We start from the raw sequence: 13,329 nt of genomic DNA on the forward strand, positions 1-13,329 counted from the left end.
ACCCCCCATCTCCGCTCCATCACATTACAGACAGAGAGCGGGAGCACAGCGTAAATAATAAATACGCAGGGAAGAGCAGCCTACATGTCAGAATATCATTCACAACACATACCGAACATGGCAAAAACATGACATGACGTGGTCATCTATGTTAGCCGAATTGCACATTTGGTAGCTTTTATGTAATGATAAGGTCTGCGTGAATGCCTCTTCTGGGTCTGTCCTATGTTCTATGAGTAATGCAATTCAACCTCTATCCAGCAGGTGGATGTAATATCTGAATTAAGGGTTCTGTTGTATGTTATCACGCGAGTCTCCAGCCTGAACAAAACAGAGCCAAGTGTCCAGCCTTAAGTACAAAACCATTTTTCGCAAATCGTTTGGAATGTACTTTGACAGTCAATACTATTCAGCTACTCAAAAAGGCAAAGTTTAGACAAGTAAAGTCCATAACCAATTTGTGTTTTTGTTTTATGCACTTAGGCATTTTCATTTTATGCGTCCTTCTTATTCACTTATGTATTATCTTTAACACTTAACACTTAACAATAGTGGCAGCAACAAATTTCGGAAACCTTGAAGTGATAACATTGCCTTTCCGTGTTTTTAATGAAAAAATAATACAAAATCACATATAATCCTGATTTTTTTCAGAGGGTCTATTTTTGCATTGTGGCAATAACATGTAGGCTACGTTTGACTCTTGAACTTGCCCATTCATATCCAAGACAGTTGTCCTCTTACCTGACCTATACTGGAAAGGAAAAAACAACATTTAGCGTTTATGTCTTTTGTTTGACTGTGGACTTCATTTCCCATGCTCTCCTCAGTAGAGTAGCCAGAAGATGATTCATTCAGTGCTCACAAAACAGCGCTGAAATCCCCCCAAGGGAGCGCGGAAAGGGGGGTTGGGTGACTGGGGGAAGGAGAGAGAGGAATGGGAGAGAATGTCAGTCATTGAGCAAACCTGGCGCTGAGCGGCAGCACTGCACCTAAAACACTGTTTGTGAATGTGAACCATCCACCTCAGATTCATTCTGCCTTTCGCACTTATTTTGCGACTCCACGCAGATTCCTTCTCATCGACACATGCAACTGATACCATTGTGAACCTTCGAGTTGGGACAGCAGCTACCTTCTCAGAATCGAACAGCCTGGTACGACTTCTTTCTACTCCATGCTTCTCCGTTATCTCCAGTGCGTTCGCTCGTCTGCCCTGAAAAGTTTCGGTCGTGAGGATAAAAGGACATCTTGAATCTTCAAAGGGATTGTTTTAAACAACGTAAGTGCACCGAATGTCTTGACAGAGCTTGTTTATGATCTCCATTTGACTCGATGGGACCTTGCTCTTGTTTAACTTTCTTAAACATCAGATGGAAAATCCTGCCTTATCTCAGTGTCTTATACGCGAAGTCGTTACCGAAGTCTGGTCGGCAGATACCTTGCCTTCAGGACGTTGTCAAACATGTGTTATTACATTCATAAGCAGTTCGTCTTAGTATGTTAATTACGTCTATATGCATGTCACCAGTGTGTCATTTCAGACATTTTATGATGAATGTGTCAACGTTTTTCCTATCGTTAGTTTGGACTTTTTTTGGTGCAAGAACTGGCGCGTTTGGGTGGTTGGAGTTGGCTTCATGGACAGAGTTAGTTACCAGTTATGCGAGGTTGCAGAGCGCATAGGACACTTGTTTAAACTTATTTTAACATGATTAGCATGCTAATGAGAGGACCTACAATTTACTGCCTTTTCTCTCATTGACTTTGCCTATGTTTTGGAGCACATTTCTATCGTTTAGCTTGAACTTAAAGGGAAATGTGATAATATCTCCTGAAGAACGGAGCAATTTACACCTGACATGGCGTCAACACCTTCACATTTTGGCTATACGGAATTGTAACTGAGTTCTCTTGGTATCACTGCTCACTTTCACTGCTAATGGTTGTTATGGGCCTACTTAAACAAATCAACTAACCCTCTCCTTGGTGCCACTTCAGATTTGACATTTACTAAGACCAGAGGGACGTGGCTCATCTCATTAACTGTCCAGTGGACGGCTTTAGTTTAAACTGGATTAAACCTATAGGCGTATTTGATGTGGTGATAAAAATGCAAATGCCTGTGGGTTCTCATATGGAGTAGGCCACACTCATTTGTAGTGTTTTAAACTTAAAACGAAAGTCTTAAACAGGCCATAAGAGTTGTTGATGGGAATATGAAAACTGTTTGTTTTGCTTTGCACTTTCAACTTCTCTCCAAGTATTTGGACGCGAGTACAATTCCTCTCTGCTGGGAGTGTATAATTAAATTTATTGCTGGCACACTAATCAGAGCATAAATTAACACCCATACAAGGCCAATAATGCGGATTGTTCGGAGGCCACAAGTGACTGTAGTCTTGTAAGAGAGTTAAGTGTGTGTGTGAGAGAGAGAGGGAGAGAGAGAGAGATTACAATTCCGTACAAATGTAGTGCCATATGCTAACTAAAGTTGTGTTTTGATGGTTCTAAGACTTCCCACTTCCGCGTGGTGAGTGGGACCCTCACAGGACCTAAATCGAAAGCTTAGCCAAGTCGTCAGCAGTACCGAGGGAAACACCTGTTTACTATGGACCACTACAATTTACATCCTGCCTAGAACGACGGACTGGGCTACAAGCTAGAGGGTTTCCGCCAAACTGATAAGCTGTAAAATGAGTCGCTGCATACAGAGTATGTCAAGCCTAATTCACAATAATGAACACAGGGAGTAGTTGGTCTGTGCGTCTCCTCTCAAGCTTATCTCGGGCCTGAAACTATATCATTACCAGGTTTATATGTGTAGACCTAGCTTTAAGACCGCGCTGATTATAGTTTAAATAAAACAGTGTTTCCACTGAAACATCATGTGGCCTATTTATTGAAGAGCATAATGACTTGGTTTGATTTTATTGCAGTTTTATAGAATGAGGTTTTAATAAAATTTTGGTTTAATAATAATAAAAAGCTATGTTGCTACCCACGGTGCGGGTGGTTCTTAGGCAGTGATGTAGTACATTAAAGCATGTAGTTGTGAAAGTGTTTGTCTTTAATGATAAACATGTTCTGCATCTGTCCAAATTTTATTTTACTTTAGCAAAAGCCTTAAACCATTGCATTGTTCTTGAATCACACACTACGGCGCGCTTTACGATAACCATCTTTTATCTCATCAGTGATAAATGTGGAACAGCCGCATGGAGATGAGCGAAGTTAAGAGGTTCCTGCTATGTTTTAAATTGAGGAATTCAAATGGCACACAAATTCAGAGGGCTGCTTTTATATTTTGGTCTCAGAGAAATAGCCCAAATTATACAGTATTATTTACTTGCTGACTGTAATTCAATTTCAAATTAAGCTTTCCAGACAACATCTTTGTCAGTTCTTCCGATGCAGTTGAAAAAAAGATAGATCTAGGAAATGACGACCCGTTGTTCTTGCAAGGAACACACTGGTTTGTGTTAACACAAAACTTTTTCATTTTTTGTGTTTACTCACGCAATATGCATTGCAATTATTTATCTGTGGAAAGACAGGCTTTGCCAACCAGGTGTGATACCAAATTTGGATGTTGCACAAGGTTAGTTCTTTCGAAATGTTAAAACCTGAATAATCTACCATCACAATCACGCTTCTGATTCGTTGTAGGTGGTTGTTTTAAATTGTACTCATTTTTATAATCAGTGGTGAATATCTTTAATAAACCATGCTCATTGTAAAGGATGTAGCCTACAGACAAGCAATGCCGATTCAGTTGTCTACACTGTTCAGTGAATTTCACTGAAGTTTAGATAAGAGCTGAAGAATTGATATTTTAAACATTTGTTGTATCCAGTGCTGTCATAAAAAATTAAAAAAGAACATTTCGGCCCACGCATTCGGACCATGGGACATTTACCACAATATCTAAACATGAACCCAAAAATGTAGTGCTACTCTATCCATGTACCATTCTTCTTTTAATTGATCATTTAGATTCGTTTAAAAGTACACTCCTGCATCATTTGTAAGGAGCTTCGAACTTGAATTTGTTTTTCTCTTCTACATATTTCCTTAAAGAAGAATTCCCCCAGGGTTTGTAACATAGCAGTCGCTGGAGAGACGCGTGCGAACAGAAAGTCGAGGTTGGAAGGTAGAAAAGTAACAGATGATTTATTTGTCAGTGTTTCGATTTCTAGCGCCGGTGCTTCTTTTCTATCCTTTTCAGCGGCGATGTCAGCTGTTATTGCTTCACATTGATTCCCTTGCAAAGTGAGAAGTGAACTAAAATTAATGTCGATTCCAGTGGCCGGATCAATAGCCAGAGTTATTTTAATCTGGATTTGTGCGCTGCGCGGAATTAAAAATCGGAGAGCGAGCAGGCGGAATGAAACACTTTCTTTCTCGCTAACAATTAGGAGGGCATCTCATCAACAGTCGTGCCTGGTATTCAAGAAACGTTACGAGGGAGCTGAAAAAGCAACCCAAGTGGTGCGCTTCACTTTTGGATCATTTGTGACAGTGTTCAACGCGATTGGCACCGCCGATGCTGGCTGTTGAGAGTATATTTTTCAAAGTCAAACCCACGCTTGCACCACGAAAGTAAATTAACCTCAGATTTCATCATTGCGCCGACTTGATAACCCCTGGTCTATTAACTCTTATCGATGTAAGCTGTTTTTTTCGTCATATATTAAAAGTAGAATTAACCCATCTAAGAGCGCACAACCCCGCCCCCATTCATGTTTATATTTTGATGTGCTAATAAACACTTCACTGAAAACTAATTTGTCATGCAGACGGTGGTATTGCATGGTAATTGGAATGAGCAGCATGACAGTAGGCTAAATTAAAAACGGTGTTTGAACATGGCACACAACAAATTTCAAGAGCCACATGCTGCACTGTAGCATACATTCTATACGTTTTTTGTTACACATTTCTCAAAACAGTTATTTCAGATGGCAAGAGGTTCATTAAATCATAAAATTGACAAACAGGGGTGGTCGAGGATAACTTCCGCATCCCCTTTCCTTTATATTTTGGTGCGCTCAGACACGCCTTTACATGCGCCTTTTAATCAATTCCAAAGCGGAACATTTGAAATTTTATGGTGGGGTAGGCTACTTGTTGGGTTTTTGGCAGCGACGCCTTCGCGTGGCTTTATTTGTTCGTTTTTCATGGTCTTAGTGTAACGGTTATTGATGCAGTTGTGTATGCGTGTACTTCTAAAATGTATTTTTATCTTATCTCATCTTCAAACCTCTCAATGTCATTTGCGTCACCACACTGTAAATATAATTCAATTTCATAAAAATGTAAAATTGTTATTATAAAAAGTGTAATTTCCGTGGAAAAATACAATTTATTTCCCACATCCACACTATGCAGTTAAGACTGGTTTTAGTTGTTTGAATCTGCATATTTGTTTGAATCTGAACAACACATCTTATTCAAATTCTAATTCAAATATTGTAATATTTTTTTGCTGTAGGCCTAGAATTACCGCAATTCATTCTAGAGTGTGACTTTTAAGAGCATCATACATCATACAGTTTAGAGAGAAGTAAAACACAGCCACCCACAATTTCCTACTTTTCTTTGCTTCTGCACCAGTGTGTAAAAAATGTGTCATATACTACTCCCAGATGTTTAAATGTATTTTAGATGAATGTATTTATTTTATTCTCCATTTAAACCTTAATATAAAATTGTACCAGATGCACAATATAATTAGCCTTTTAACAACGGATCAAAGGTTTTTTTTCTGCCAGCATAAGGAATGATGAAATTTAGTGAAAACTAAGACAACAGGCAAATTCTCTGAGCAGCCGGGGTGGGTTCTCGCTGATGATATGAGTTTTTGAAATAATAGCTATCAGATATTTTTCGTCTTTCCCATTTCCCCATTTGTCAATTATTAGGATTCAGCGCTAGAAAATAAGTTAAGTTAATTTTCAGATGCCTCCCTGAAGGCATTAGCAGTGCATTTACTTGAGATCGATTGAAGACAGATATCTATCAGCTTGTCTCAGTGCTTCTTATTGCCCTCCCACACAACTCCAGCCCAGGAGTGGGAAGCAGTTTGTCTCCGGAATGCAGACATTTGCAAATGCCATTTATTTAATTACACCATCCTTTAGACATCCATCCATGCACACGTACGCCTGGGGGAATTCATATATACCTGCGTACACAGACGCACATTACACATTATGCGAATGATCATTTGTGTAACCCTAAACTTGCATTCTTGGCACACACACTCACACTCACACTCACACAGACACACACAGACACACACACACGGCGGCGTGTGTGAGTGGAAAGCACACTTTTACATGTGTGATGCTCCCGGGCCCTCGGTTGTGGCGCGTTGTGTTGACGGAGCTGCTGAATTAGTCAGGGGTGTTTTATAAGGGAGGCTGGCCAACAAGTTGTCATCAGGGGGGCTTGGAGGCTGACTGCACTCTCACTGGGCTCAGTTATCTATTATGGACGAGCTGAGCTGCTGTCCGGTGGTGTCTGCTGGCTACTGGCTACTGGCGGGCAAACAGGGGTAAAAACCCCTCTTTCTTTCTTTCTCTCTCTGTCTCTGTCTCTCTCTCTGTCTCTCTCTCTCTCTCTCTCTCTCTCTCTCTCTCTCTCTGTATTTGCCCAGTCACAGAGAGTGCTGGACAGCTGAGGTGGGAGTCGGTGGGGCGGGCTCCTTTGTAGTCCGGTGCATGCTTGGGGCCCAGGAGCCAGACACCTTGCAAATAATCTGGATTTAGGGAGGAATTAGTTGGCTCAGGTGGGCGGGATGAGACAAACAGCCCAGCAGTCCCTGAAATGAAAAGGCTGGGCCTCAGGAAACTTTTTGAAAATTATTTTAGTTCACAGTAAATCACTGTTGCCCGTTGCTGAACCGTTGCCATAAAGCTTTCTCTCAGAGGAGAAATTGTGTAAAATGCGTGTGAGGCAAAGACGAAAAAGAAAAACCCTTGCAGATACTGTAGTTGCTGGTTTGACGCACAGCGTATGTGAAAGCCACACGCTGATATTTTGCAGATTGATGGCCGATAGTCATCGGCAGATTTTATTGTGTGTCATATACTGGGGAGAATTTATTTGTTGTTAGTGAACTACTGTTGTGTGGCACAGCTTGTACAGTCATTATTGATTTAGCCTGCTGTATATCCAAGTGTCATTATCCCATATCTAGTGCTTGCTCCCATATTAAATCTCTCTTTCACGTCTCCACACTTGCCTTTTTTTTCTGTCTTTTTTTTCTCTCCTGGTGTGCAGCTGTGGCTTGTTATTGAATTGCACCTCTGTAGTTTTCATATCATGTAGGTTCTGATTCTAATTCAGCAGGAAATATGAGCCTGGCTGTCCCGAGTCGCCGGAGCAGGCGGCGGTGACTGACTGTATTTTCAATAGTATTGACTGTCCACCAGCCTTCGCCCCCCCAAAACAGACAGTGCAGAATACAGAGTGAGCTCTTACTGCAGACCACAGGATGCGGATGAGATAGTTTACCCTCCTAGTGCCATATTGGCAAATATTTGATGGCACTATTGGACTGATAGGGGGGGAAATGTGTTTGAATGCAAGGGGAGAGTGAGGTATGCATGCGTGAAATGACAGCCATTTAAAAAAAAAAAAAAGCTTAGAATCATGTTCCTTGTAAGTGTAAATGTATCCTTTTGTTTTGTCTAGTAGTGTGTGTTTTTTTTACAAAGGATGTGCAGGGAGGTTGTGTCTTGTTGCCGCTGAAGTAGTTAGTCAGATGAAAATGAACTCTGAAAATTAATACAAATCTCTACCGGAAATATTTGTATTTCGTGTCTTTGTTTGTCCGATGTTGCAGTTACATTACTTTATGGGCCTTGCTCAGACTCACCTTCCCCTCCCTCTCTCTCTCTCTCTCTCTCTCTCCCTCTTTCCCTCTCTCCTTGTGTGTGTGTGTGTGTGTGTTTGCGTGTGTGTGTTTTTTCTCTGGGTATTAAATGACAGTGTCTGCCCTGTCCTGTAATAAAATGTAAGAGTGGCACTTTCACGGTTGTCAACAATCTCTAAATATACTAACTGACAGGGGAAAGCACAGAAGCGGGGGTTTGAATGTCATTTTCCACGGAAACTTTTATTCATTCGAGACTTACAATTGAATTGCAGTCAGATTTTGACAAGCATTTTTTTCAATATTAAATCTTATTTTATTTGTTTTCCTCTCTTCAGTCACACCAAGGGAATCTATCTTTGACAACTTCTTATTTATCTGCACTGTTTCATAGCATGTCATTTTTTTAACATCAGTAACTTTCAGAGTGGAAATATATTGCACGTCACTGTGGCTGACACTGTGATGGTACAAATGAAATCTCTCGAGAAAGTCGTTTTAAAGACAAATAAATATGAGCTCCCTGAGATACAGTAACTGTTCTGCTCCATTGCCAGTGATAAGTTTGCTGAGAGTAATCAGCTGTTCTCTGCCATGCAAATGGCATCTCTGACAGCCGTGTTCTAAAATGGAGGCGCGCTCGTTCAGTATGTATAAAGCATGAAGTTTATTATTTTATTTGCAGGAGAACGTTACGCACACACAATTCCTCTCGTCGCAATGCCATAGGTACATTTATGAAGCTTCCTGTACTGAAGGTATGTGTACTGTAGGTCACATAAAGCCACTGGAAACGGAGCATGTTTTCCTTGGATGTAGCTGCGGTAAATCCTTGTCATCCTGCAATTTAGTGTCCTCCTTTGATCTCCTTCAGTATGTCTTCCCTTTCATTTCATTTCATTTTATTTAAGTCTCTTCTCCTCTGTAACATCACCATCATCATCTTCATGATAACATCCTTCTCTTCTTCGTCTTCAGCTTTTTCTTCTTCATCTTCCGCTTCATCTTTTTTCTCACGTCTGCCTCTCCCTCCTTTTTCTTATTCTCTCCGTGCTGCTTTGGGTTTGGGTTTGGGTTTGTGTCCGTGTGTGTCAGGCTGACTCCCCCACCCCTGTCTCGGGCAGCAGAGGAACAGATTCAGGCTCAGGCCCCTGCTCTATGTCTCTGGGGCGGCGAACGGGCAGAGAGAAGAGGAGAGGAGAGGAGAGGAGAGGAGAGAACAGGGGAAAAGCATGGACAAAGTAGAGGAGAGGAAAGGAGAGGAGAGGAGAGGAGAGGAGAGGAGAGGAGCAGGGAGAAGAGGAATGATTAGCACATCCGACTCATACTCAGCCTGCTTGTGCTTTGTCTTCGGTCATCAGGGGATATCCTGTGTCCTTTTATTGGATTGTCAGTTTCACACTGCCTCACCGTGCTGATGGTAATGATAATAAAATTGAAATATCCAGGTACTTATCACTGTATTACCTTGCTATCAACACCTAGACGGACTCATTCTTTAGAGGTTATCCGGGGGGAGAGATCTGATACAGAGGCAGGGAGGTGAGGAGAGGAGGGGGAGAAAGATGGGACAAGGATGTTTTTTTTTTTTTTGGTTTGTCCCGGTACATTTTCAAGGTGCTATTTTATCTGCTAAATAGTGGGCAAGACGGAGTGTAATCTGATTCTTGGGCATCTAGCCAGCCTTGAGTGGTGTAGTTTTACACATTTCGAACAGGCAGGAGAGGCCAAACACATCTCTGTCATGTGTGAGATAATCTAAAGCTCATTTCCGATCGTGTCCACTGTGAGGCTGTGTGTGCTGTGTGAATGCAGAGGTTAGGTTAGAGGTTTTGATGTTCATGCTGTAACATTGAAAAAATATCTATATTTTAATACCCCTGGAGTCGCCTTGATGCTAGTCTGTATGGACTTTTAAACATTGTGTGTGTGTGTGTGTGTGTGTGTGTGTGTGTGTGTGTGAGAGAGAGAGACAGAGTGAGAAAGACTCTGGCTGAATCAGTTTGAGCATTTGCATAGATGTGATGCAGTGGCGAAAAATAGCTCAGTGTTTTTTTTGGCATTGCTCACTCTGGAGGCAGTCTTTCTAATACTGGTAATATTGATTCTGGTAATATTTATGGGTGTTGATGATACAACGTTTTTATGATTTATAAGTGTATTTTTTTTACAGTCTTTTTGTGATTTATAAGGGAGTATATCTTTTTTTTAACCTAGTGTGTAATGTTACATATCCGTAATCAAGCCATGGTTATTAGGATTAGGTCAAATAAACACACACACTCACACACACACCTTGAAACTGTCATCGCTACGATTCATTATTAAATCTACTCACCCTCTGCTCCAATCGGTCCATCTAACCCTCCAGAGGACCCTATATCCCTTCAGGGGTCAAGAGGTGAAGTGTGGCTAATTTATTCATTCAGTCAAATTTCCTGTGCAGATGGCGGCCCGATATGATATCGCCACACGAATCCCATCGGGGAGTGAGGGCGGGCGGGCGGGCGGGCGGGCGGGCGGGTTGGGTGAGGGCCGGAGCACTCACATGAGCAGGGGGAGCCGGGCTCTTATCTGATCGCCAGAGCTGGCTTTATCTGTCACAGACGCCGTTCCGCTTCGGCGACACAGAGATGCAGAAATAAGAAGCTTATGTGCGATCAAAACCAGAGATCTGCTGGAGGAAAAGTTTCAACTTCTTGGGGAGGAAGAAGAGGGAAAATGAATGTTATACACACACATACTCATGTACACATACACACACAGAGAGAGTTTGTGTGTGTCTCTCTCTCTCCCATACACACGGGCACTAGAGGAGGCACTTCAGAGGCACTCTGAGTTTCTAGGGATGTGTATGTAGTGTGTTTATGTGTGTGGGTTCTGACTCTTGTTCTTCTCCTCTTTTCATAGGAAGAGGAACTTCAGGATGACTTCTCAGTGAGACCCACGACCCGAGTTTCTCTGCGCAGACCCGTCCCCCTCTCGACCCAGCACCAGACTCTCTGCTGCGCCGCCATTCACCCGACCCGCCACCACAAACCTCAAGCTGTCTACCTTCCTCCCCTCCTGCTTCGTGCGCACACCCCCTCCCCCGCGCCCTCTCCCAGACTCCATCATGGACCTCCACCGAGCGGCCTTCAAGATGGAGACCTCCTCCTACATGCCCAACCCGCTCGCGTCGCCGGCGCTCATGGTGCTGGCGTCCACCGCCGAGGCCAGCCGCGACGCCTCCATACCGTGCCAGCAGCGTCCGTTCGGCGTGTCCGTGGACAAGGACGTGCACATGCCCTTTAACAATGGCTCGTACACCTTCGCGTCCATGTACCACAGGCAGGGCGGCGTGCCGCCGGGCTTCCCCAACCGGGACTTCCCGCCTTCGCTGTTGCACCTGCACCACCAGTTCGCCCCCCCCAACCTGGACTGCTCGCCCATAAGCATGCTCAACCACAGCGGTGTGGGTGCCTTCCGGCCCTTCGCCTCGCCGTCGGACGATCGCGAGGCCGTCGCCGCGGCCGCAGGGGGCTACCAGTCGGCCTTCACCCCGGCCAAGCGCTTGAAAGGCTGCCTGGAGGCGGACGCCTCGCCCCACCTGCGCTACTCCGACGCGGAGGGGAAAGAGTACGACTTTGGCGGGGCGCACATCCCCTCGGGCTCCCCCAGCGGGCTCAAGGCCGTGGAGGACGCCGGCAAAAAGATTTTCGCCGTGTCAGGCCTTCTGTCCGATCGCGAGACCTCGTCCAGCCCTGAAGACCGCATAGACCGCTGTGAGTACCCATTTTTATGTCTGTACACACATGCCACATATGACAAGTGTCTTGCACATATATGCAAACAATTCACATGTTTAAGAACAATGGACCGGCCATTTAGTAGATCTGGTCTTGGTCTGGCCCTGACTTGCTACAGGTAAACGGCTACCAGAGTTGAAGCTCAAAGAGAAATAAACTTGATCCACATGTCCAAAAATAGTATTTTTTTTTCTTTTTTTAAAGATTAAGTTAATAAACAAACAAAGAAAATAATGACACATGTACCACATACAAACAAATTGTATCCATAAGACAAATTCATTTTAAAGCCTCTCAATAGATGAAATTGCCTCCTTCGAAGAAAAGAAGCACATCTCTTTTGTATTATCATGCTGTTGGCTCCCTATATCAGTGAGAGCATTCCTCACTCCTTTCCATATCTTTGATTCATGGCTGCGGTATTGAATCAGTGGTGTGTGTCACAAGTTAAACTGTGGGGATTGTTTAGATAGTGTGCCCTGGCCGACTTACAGATAAAACTCATAAATGGATGGCTTCTCCTCCCTCTGAATTAGGAAAAAAAAGGCCATTCATAGCTCGGGGCTTCTGTGTGTTCAGAGGCACAGGTAGACACTGAGGCCAGTGGTGTTACCGGCACTAATCCAAACCTCCAACCTGTAAACAAATACATTAGTGAGGAACATATTTCAGCAGAGTCACACACACACACACACACACACACACACACACACACACACACACATACACACACACACACACACACACACACACACACACACACACACACACACACACACACACACACACACACACACACACACACACACACACACACACACACACACACATACACACACACATTATCAGTTGCTTACTCTGTTTCTTCTGGTTGACGCTTTTCTTGTTTTCTTACACTCAGAGGGAAGCAGTCAAATATGGATTCACACTTAGTAGAATCTGTCAAGTCAATGTGTCATTGTATGTGTTAATATGAGTTATAGTATGTATTGCAGTCACACAGACACAGACACACACATATATGCACACCTTTTCTCACAGGCTTGTCTCAAACACGCACACCTTTCCTCTCTTACTCTTACACACTCACACTCACACACACACACATTTTAACCTCATGCTCTGTCCCCCCCACCCCACCCCATCTATGATACATTAGCATTCTCCAATGAGAGGAGACCATTTGGCCCTGTGTCTGAATCTGATTACTCGGGAAGTGACTCGCTACAAGATGGGGCACACTCCTGTCATCAGCATTCATCAGTAGCACCGACCGCACTGCCACTGGCAGCCGGCGTGGCAAACCAGCGCCGGATTATGCTGCCGTTCTAAACTTTGGCAGCAGCCTGTCTTCAGCTGGTGTGGGAAGGGAGGGGGGAGGGGGGGGCGGTTGGGTACAGGGTTCACTCACAGCAACCCCCCCCCCCCCTTGAAATGTCCTCCCTCTTCCAACTAGTGCAGTGCAGTCACTAACGACTCCCACACACATCAGTACGATCCATCTGGGCTCAGTGGCTGATAGGCAGGAGAGGGTGAATGTCAGTGGAGAGGCAAAGAGAGAGAAACAGAGAGAGAGAGAAACAGAGAGAGAGAGAGAGGCCTTGTTATCTGGGTGGGTAATTGCAAGTGGAGAGTTGTAGGATCATCGGCTGACAAGTC

General features: G+C 43.7%; 1 protein-coding gene across 1 annotated transcript; it reads left to right on the forward strand.

Annotated features, from left to right (window-relative positions):
• The first annotated feature begins 842 nt into the window (after positions 1–842).
• LOC122128543 (E3 ubiquitin-protein ligase Rnf220-like) lies at positions 843–12,131 on the forward strand. Its single transcript, XM_042703780.1, has 2 exons — positions 843–1,282; positions 10,793–12,131. Exon 2 carries the CDS (start codon positions 10,998–11,000, stop codon positions 11,790–11,792), a length of 795 nt encoding a protein of 264 aa, XP_042559714.1. The 5' UTR covers positions 843–1,282; positions 10,793–10,997; the 3' UTR covers positions 11,793–12,131.
• Positions 12,132–13,329: the final 1,198 nt, after the last annotated feature.

This window comes from Clupea harengus, chromosome 25, assembly GCF_900700415.2.
Source record: "Clupea harengus chromosome 25, Ch_v2.0.2, whole genome shotgun sequence".
NCBI lineage: Eukaryota > Metazoa > Chordata > Actinopteri > Clupeiformes > Clupeidae > Clupea > Clupea harengus.

Bases quoted from the DNA above. Each gene is read 5' to 3' on its own strand.
- LOC122128543 (XM_042703780.1), top strand. From the start codon at position 10,998: ATGGACCTCCACCGAGCGGCCTTCAAGATGGAGACCTCCTCCTACATG.